The 7665-nt window shown below is 34.4% G+C and overlaps 1 protein-coding gene across 1 annotated transcript; it reads left to right on the plus strand.

Annotated features, from left to right (window-relative positions):
* Positions 1–639: 639 nt before the first annotated feature.
* On the plus strand, positions 640–7390 carry LOC132177121 (DNA mismatch repair protein MSH1, mitochondrial-like). Its single transcript, XM_059589341.1, has 7 exons — positions 640–979; positions 2150–2294; positions 2420–2517; positions 3315–3390; positions 3578–3697; positions 5315–5362; positions 7322–7390. Exons 1-7 carry the CDS (start codon positions 861–863, stop codon positions 7388–7390), a joined length of 675 nt encoding a protein of 224 aa, XP_059445324.1. The 5' UTR covers positions 640–860.
* Positions 7391–7665: the final 275 nt, after the last annotated feature.

The raw sequence follows: 7665 nt of genomic DNA on the forward strand, positions 1-7665 counted from the left end.
GGCTCTTCCATTGGGAATGCTCTTAGTCAATTGGTTTTATATGTGCTGAGAATATAAACAGTTTGAGAATTTTCACGAAGAGTATATTAATATTCATATTTGAGCACTACTCTATCCCAAAAATTTAAGCTATTGAGCTTTGCTCTACTTATGCATTATGTATATTAAGTACTATTTTTTTTTTATTATTATTTTTTTCTCAATGTGGGACTTAAGTCACTCAACACTCACAAAGTGCACTCAAAATAATATTTTCCTCACTTGTGAGTATCTTTCATATTGACTAAACTTCCCTTCGCTTGTAAGCCTTTTTACATTTTCAAGAATGTCGCATCAAGAATTGTCCCAGAGACCACATAGCGCAACTCCCAAACCAGACGTGTCCACACACTTGTCATAGAAAGTTACTCTAAGTACTTGAAATTAAATTTAGCATTTCTCAAATTTCTCTATTGCAAATAAGTAACTAGATGAACTGATTTTGCAAATTTTTTTTTTCCTTTAAAAAATTAATGTGGTTATGGTAAAACAAGATTATCTCAACCGTTGATGATAATAATCCCACGTGTGAGTACTGAAACGGTACGACGTGGTCGAGGTGAGGAAAGGAAGACGGCACTGTTACTGTCGTGCGGTCGTGCCATTTCACTTTCCCATAATATCCTCCAACACAAACCGTATTCTGCAAAATCTTTTTCTGTACCTTTGTGGCGGGAAGCCTCTTCTCTTAAAAACCCTAAAAAGCCCCCAAATTCTTAATCCTCCCATTTTGATGCAATGCCCAGCCAACAAGCGAAGTAATTTTGGATAGGATTCTCTTACAGAAGAATAAACATCCACTAAGCACTCCACTCTGCACTATGTACTGGCTTGCAACTAGAAACGTCGTCGTTTCGCTTCCCCGGTGGCGTTCCCTCGCTCTCTTGCTTCGTTCTGCAGCTCCCAGGCACTGCTCATTCAGGCCTTCACCGACGCTTCGGTCTCTCTCTCTCTCTCTCTCTCTCTCTCTCTATATATATATATATATATATATATGTGTGTGTGTGTATTTTAACGCGTGCTATAGTCTGTTGCGTGTCTTTTTGTTATGTAACTATTAATCTTGTGCATTTTTATGCCATGTTTCGTCTAACTTTCTGGGAAAATTCTTTCCTTTGTTTCTCACGAGGAATAATTTGTGTTGAATATTGGGGGGAGGATATCTTTATTCTCATGTGGGTAAAAAGTGTTACTTCTCTGTATCCCTAGGAAATACTTTTCATGGAAATGGAGTAGAATCTGTGAAGTTTGATTGATGTAGTAGATGAGTGTGAGAAATGGGTTTTTGGTCTTTGTGTATTTGATGTGTGCCAAGTGCGCTTTAAAATGGCATTTTGTTTCAAAATTTCTACTCCCTTTTGAATTTCTCTTAAGCATGTTGTTTCCCCGTCAAATTACACGTTAAAGTATCTCTTATATGTAATACTAAGATTACGTCTGGTATGCGAAATGATTATTTCATTAAAAAAAAGAAAAGGAATAGCTTTTATTGGAAATGAAAGAATGTGGAATAGAATAGCCATTTTCATGGCCCATGAGGGAATGTCTATTCCAAGTGTTAGAGTATATGTATACTTTAACACGAAGGCTATTTGTTTCACATTCTTCCATTCTTAATAAATGCTATTTTTTTTCCCTAATGGAATATTCATTTCGTGTACCAAAAGTATCATAAGGATTTCTGTGTGACAAGTGAGATAACCCATGTATGCTTGACCCATAAGCAAAAAAGGCCCCCTCCAAGGGGTGGGGTAATAAAGCCACTCAAATGCATTGCTGTGCTTGGCATTTTTATAACAATATGAGCTGTATATCTGTGACGTTTCTGCTTTTGAAATTAGTAAGTCCGTTGGGAATCATCAATTATGTGTAATGAATTGATTATAATGCTTGATCTGGTGCTTTGGCGGTTGGAAAATGGACAATGAGATTGTCATTGCTCAGTATGTCACTGGAATGTGCCATAGCCAACAATAATGTTGAAGAGTATTCTGGTAAAGAAAATCTTTAAGTGGTGTGGCTGTTGATTGTACTTAATGTTCAATTCTTCCTTCTTTTGTCTGTTTTGATTTACATCTAAATCATGAGACTTTTTTTTTTGAAAAAAAAGCTACAGCAGCAGACAGTTGGATGGGATTTGTTGTTTTAAAGGCCAGAAAGTTTTGAAGGGAAGCTCAAAAACCACCAAGAAATCTAAAGCATTAAATGGTGCCCTCAATGATAGGGATCTTTCTCACTTACTATGGTGGAAGGAGGTGTGCTACTTCATGCATTTTTGTTAAGTTGCTTGATAGTCTTGCTTCTTTAATATGTGTGGAATATTAAATTTCTTGAATACTTTTAAGTAAGATCTTGAATGGTCATGGTTTCTTTGTTGTAGAGGTTGGAGAGGTGCAGAAAGCCTTCAACTGTTCAGCTGGTTAAAAGGCTTACATATACCAATTTGCTAGGCTTGGATGTTAACTTGAGAAATGGGAGGTGAGCTCTTATGATGTTGCAATCAGCTTATTGATATTTTGCACGCATGCTTATGATTTAGTGAAAACCAAAAAGAAAAAGAGAGGGGCCTAAATAGGTCCTTTCTTTTTCCTGCTTTTGTTAATTGGTGTGATGATTTCTTGCCATCTAGAATTTTAGTAAATATTTGGTGAAATCATTCTTATTTTACATCTTTAGATGAGGGGCAAAATTGAATTAGCCTAATTGGGAGCATTGCTCTTATACAATTTTGATTATTGGAATGGTCAGCAGCTGCATTAGAGTTGAATAGTGGGTTTGTGATAAGCTATCAAAATGCTTCTGGTTGTGAAATTGAATCCTGAAAAAGAGACAGGTTTAAGGTTTCTGATTAAAACTTGTGGTGTTTCGTGGGGTCTGACTTGAGATCAATCAGCGGTTTTGATTATTAATTCCCTGCTCTATTCCTAAGCCAAGTGAATTGATGGACTATATTGCCTTAAATTTTCAGGAATTTGTGGTTATAGTAGTGTCCTGGGCATTATGTGCTTCTGGGAAACTGGTTTTGTTATGTTCTGTTTCTGACTTAGTAGAAGAATGTCTGTTACCTTTGGTAAGCTCCAATATAATAATTTCTTACTTTACTTTCCTTTAGTAGAAGAATGTCTGTTTCCAGAGCATTCTTTACATTTCTGAGCCTTATTAATCTGTCTTTAATGGTATTCGCATGATTGCAAATACTATGAGTTCTCTCAAAAGCATCTTAGAGAAGGGTTCCTTCTGCACAAAACTAACACATAGCATTGTGCCCAATGTAGTCTAAAAGAAGGAACACTCAACTGGGAGATGTTGCAGTTTAAGTCAAGGTTTCCACGTGAAGTTTTGCTCTGCAGAGTATGCTATTCTCCTTTTTCTGCACTCCATCCCTTACTTTTCAAGTTTTTCCTATGGGATCTTAGCAGTTATTTTATTTATTTATTTGTTTTTTTTTCTATTTTGGGGTCTATAGTATACAGTTTTGTGTGAATGAGTATTTGGTTTTTCATTTCTACATTTCATCTCTGGTTGATTGTGTTTTCAGGTTGGGGAATTTTATGAATCCATTGGAATAGATGCTTGTGTTCTTGTTGAATATGCAGGCTTGAATCCTTTTGGAGGTCTGCGTTCAGATAGCGTTCCAAGAGCTGGTTGCCCCGTAATGGTATCATATATTTTCTTTTCCATTGATGTTATACTTGGGTTTTTCTTGTTGCATTAAGGAATATGGAAATGTTAGTCTTCTTCTTATATGTAAATGGATGTTGAATTAACTATCTAGTACAACATTTGCATTGTGTTTTAATAATTTAATCAAGTGTTGAACGGAGTTCTTTGGTTTAGTTCAGGGAAGTCCACAACGTGGTATGGATAAGATTGCTGCCATAGAAAGGAAGGTAGTTAACCTGTGCAGCATTTAGAATAGGGGTTTAACAGTAAACTGGCTAAGGTTGCATCTTAGTCAGCAGAGTTGGTGATTTATTTCTATTGTTTTATTTGTTTATTTATTTTGTTTTGGTTGATTAGTTGGTTGGTGCTTTGTCATTCTTGGCAAATATGGAAATGCTCAAGGGCTGCTTTTTGGGTTTTTTGTTTTGCCAAATTCAGGGTTGTTGAGTTGAAAATAATTAATTATTTTTTGTTTGTTCAATCACACAATTACTTTCTCATGTATTGGTTGTAGTAGGTTCTGCTTTGGTTTAGTGTGGCTGCACTAAAAAAAATGTAAAAACTAATGAAGGCCGGAATCAATTCAAACCTTTGTTACAACCTCCTAGAGACATTAGTAGTAGGTTGGGTAACACCTATTTATATTTTGTGGTAATAGCAGAGGTATATCTACATCATTCGTGAATTCTGGAGATCAATTAGCTGATATATTTACGAAATCCTTGTATCGAAAGAAACTAGAGTTTATTTGTTCCAAGCTTGGCTTATATGATATATATGCTCCAGCTTGAGGGGGAGTGTTGGAAGAGCTTATTAGGTTAATATGTTATGTGGGTATTTTGGTCTTTGTATTCAAGGTTATATATATATATATATATATATATATATATATATATATATATATATATTATGAGGGAGGAAGGCTACGGGAAAATAGATGAATGTGCCTCCTCTGTTTCTCTACTGCTTTTCATGAAACCTCACTACAGTAATCACATGCTATGTACTAATCAAAAAAAAAAAAAAAAAAAAATCACATAGAAAAGTAAAACACCACCTTGGTATAGCACGACCCATAAAAATCATTGGGACAATCCTAACTAAATCTTTTACAAAAATTATTTTCTCTAATTTTATTTCCTTCAAGAGATGTCCTAAACTTGCAAGTAATAAGCCACTTGGTTTCCTTCACTATAAAGATGAGAGACGAGAATCTCCATATTTGAAAGAATAATAGTTAGGCTCTTTCTTTTTTTCATCAAGTTTCTCAAGAAAAAGTAGGTAAAGAAATTTAGATACTGTTAAATTAGAACTAATTTTGCCTAAAATTTTTGCCAGAAGTAGTTCAGATTATGCTTTTCTCTTATGAAACTCATGAATTCATTTATTTTTTTATTTTTTATTTTTGATAAGTAATAAGTATATTATCAAATCCCAGGTTCAAGCAAAATCACTCTGCAACTGCTAGATTAGTTCTTCCAAATGTCAGTTGTGCCATATCTCTTGTTTCTTTGCTTTCTGTTACTAATAACTTGTGAGTGATTATTTATTTGGACAATTCTGTACGTTCTGTTGATAGTCAATGCTTTATTGATTAAATGCTCTTTTGCAGAATCTTCGGCAAACTTTAGATGATTTGACACTTAATGGGTATTCAGTGGTGAGTGGAGCAATTTTGATGATGTTATATTGCCTAATCATTTCTAAATTGGTCTATTTGGGTTTATTATTGTATGCTCAATATTAAATTTTAAAGAATGTTGTTCTTATTAGTCTCTTGGGCTCTGTTGTGTTTTGCTCTTGTGCCAACGTATTGGGTTGCTTGACATATGGATTATGATGTAATTTCAGTTATAGAACAAGTTTGCTTATTCTTGTAATTTGTGATCCTTGACTTTAATGGATCCATCCTTTATGAGAAAAAAAAGGAAATTTCTTCTAAGAAAAAAATTGCGTTATGTTTTGTGATCAATAAAGATGCAGTCATAAAACAAAATCCCATTCCTTATAAATTTTGCATTTTAAATCTTTATTTCCCATTGTTTTCAACACCCTGTATCTTTGGACAATTGCTTTTGTTTCTTCTTTAGTGATTAATTATTATGGTTTTCTTGTTCTTTTTTGCTCTTACTAGCTAGATGGCTTCTCTTGTATACTTCTTGCGTATCTGAAGGCGCCTTAAGCTTTTAATGATATCTCGATTACTTATCAAAAGGAAAAAAAAAAATCTTACTTCCTAATGGCTTTAGCTCACCATTTGTCATAATTGGATCTCTCTTTTGTATTATGTAATATATTAAGGCGAAAGATTGAGATTTGGTAATAATTAAATTGGATTCAATGGTCGGAAACTTGCTTTTGCTTGAATATCTGGATCAATGTGGAATTTTCTCCTTAATTTTGTGGTATTTATCCACACTATCCTTAAGGAGTTGAATATTCTTTCTTTTTTTCCACCTGTTCGTAATGTAAGAAATGAAAGCCATAAATGACATTATAACAGTAGATCAATTTATGTCAGCATTTACTCTGAAAGGAGTTGAACCTTTTTGTTTGGTTGATTATATTTGAAAATAAAAACCTTGTCATTTATCACCTTTTCCTTTAGTGAGTACTAATTTTCCCTTTGATAAATTGATGCTTAGTATGATAACGGCAGTGAAAATTATTTTGCGCATGGCTGGTAGGAGGTGTGATACTGTGGCTGAAGAGTCTTTCCATACTGTAACCTTTTAATAATAATCTAAAGAAAGAAAATAAAGTTCCATTATCTCCAATATGTCTTAGATTATGGATGAATATGTAATTAATTCCCGAGTACATGCATTACATCTTTGCAGGGATCTGGAATTTGTCAATAACTTTTTCTTTATGCGTATTACTTGTGTGGTTTCTTTCTTCTCTGTCTGTCCTCTTTCTTTGTACTACTCGATCATCAAATAAAAAAAGAAGCAGGCTAAAAGCCTCAGTAAAGTCTGATGGCTAGAGTCTCTTACACAGGGCATCTAATTGTACAATCTTCCGTTGGAGGCCCTTTAGATTATCAACCAACAACCATGGTCTCTGTTCTTTCTACGTTTGTCTTGCATTTAGTAGAATTGCCAATTTTGACCTTCTCTCCTTCCATATGTAAGACTCAAAAGAAGCCAATGACCATTGAGTGAAATGGTACTTCTGCCTCCATAAGCATTGGGTGATGGGTGAGAACTCGGATTCAGATCCTGCGAAGTGTTTTACTTACTTAACAATCAAAAGAATATATTAGTCTTCAAAAGAAGCTTTCCTTTAGGGTCAAAAGCTTTGAGACTGGATGCTTCCCATGTTCATAAGAGAAAAAGGGAAAAATGTAAATATTCGATAATTTGTAATACACTTTTGACTATTAGTCTTGCAAGAATTTTTATTTTATTTGTTGATTTGACAAGTACTTCTAGCATGCTTTTTTGTATGTTCATGTTGAATATATCTTCCAGCTTTTATGGCCTGAGCCAAATTTTCGGGTTTCTCTTCCATTGCCTAATTGGTCTTCTTTCTGTTTTCGTCCATGAAGTATAAGTCAAAGCAGCTCTTATTAATTATTAGATTGATTTACTCAGTGGCCGTAGTTTGGTCTTTGTAGTGCATAGTGGAGGAAGTTCAGGGTCCAACACAAGCTCGTGCTCGTAAAGGTCGTTTTATATCTGGGTAAGTACTTGGCAACAACTCGTGCTTCAATGTTACTAGTTATTTTCGTATTGTATATCCTTTCTCTACTGATAAATTTGCACTGGAAAAACGGAATAGTAATTATCCTTTTCAAGCATATTCTGATTTAATCTGCAAATAGAATGTAAATGTATGGATTCTTTATTTTATTTCCATTTTTTCTTTCTTTCTGCCATTTGAATGTAATCCCCCTACCCCCCCACCACCCCACCAAAAAAAAACTCTTTTTGGGTTTTTAGTTGATCAAGGGACCTTGTT

This window comes from Corylus avellana, chromosome ca4, assembly GCF_901000735.1.
Source record: "Corylus avellana chromosome ca4, CavTom2PMs-1.0".
Taxonomy (NCBI): Eukaryota; Viridiplantae; Streptophyta; class Magnoliopsida; order Fagales; family Betulaceae; genus Corylus; species Corylus avellana.

Excerpts from the sequence above, each read along its gene's own strand:
- LOC132177121 (XM_059589341.1), top strand. The coding sequence starts at position 861 with ATGTACTGGCTTGCAACTAGAAACGTCGTCGTTTCGCTTCCCCGGTGG. Across the intron at positions 980-2,149 it reads AGGCCTTCACCGACGCTTCG|CTACAGCAGCAGACAGTTGG; the intron begins GTCTCTCTCTCT and ends TTGAAAAAAAAG. Across the intron at positions 3,698-5,314 it reads GAGCTGGTTGCCCCGTAATG|AATCTTCGGCAAACTTTAGA; the intron begins GTATCATATATT and ends GCTCTTTTGCAG.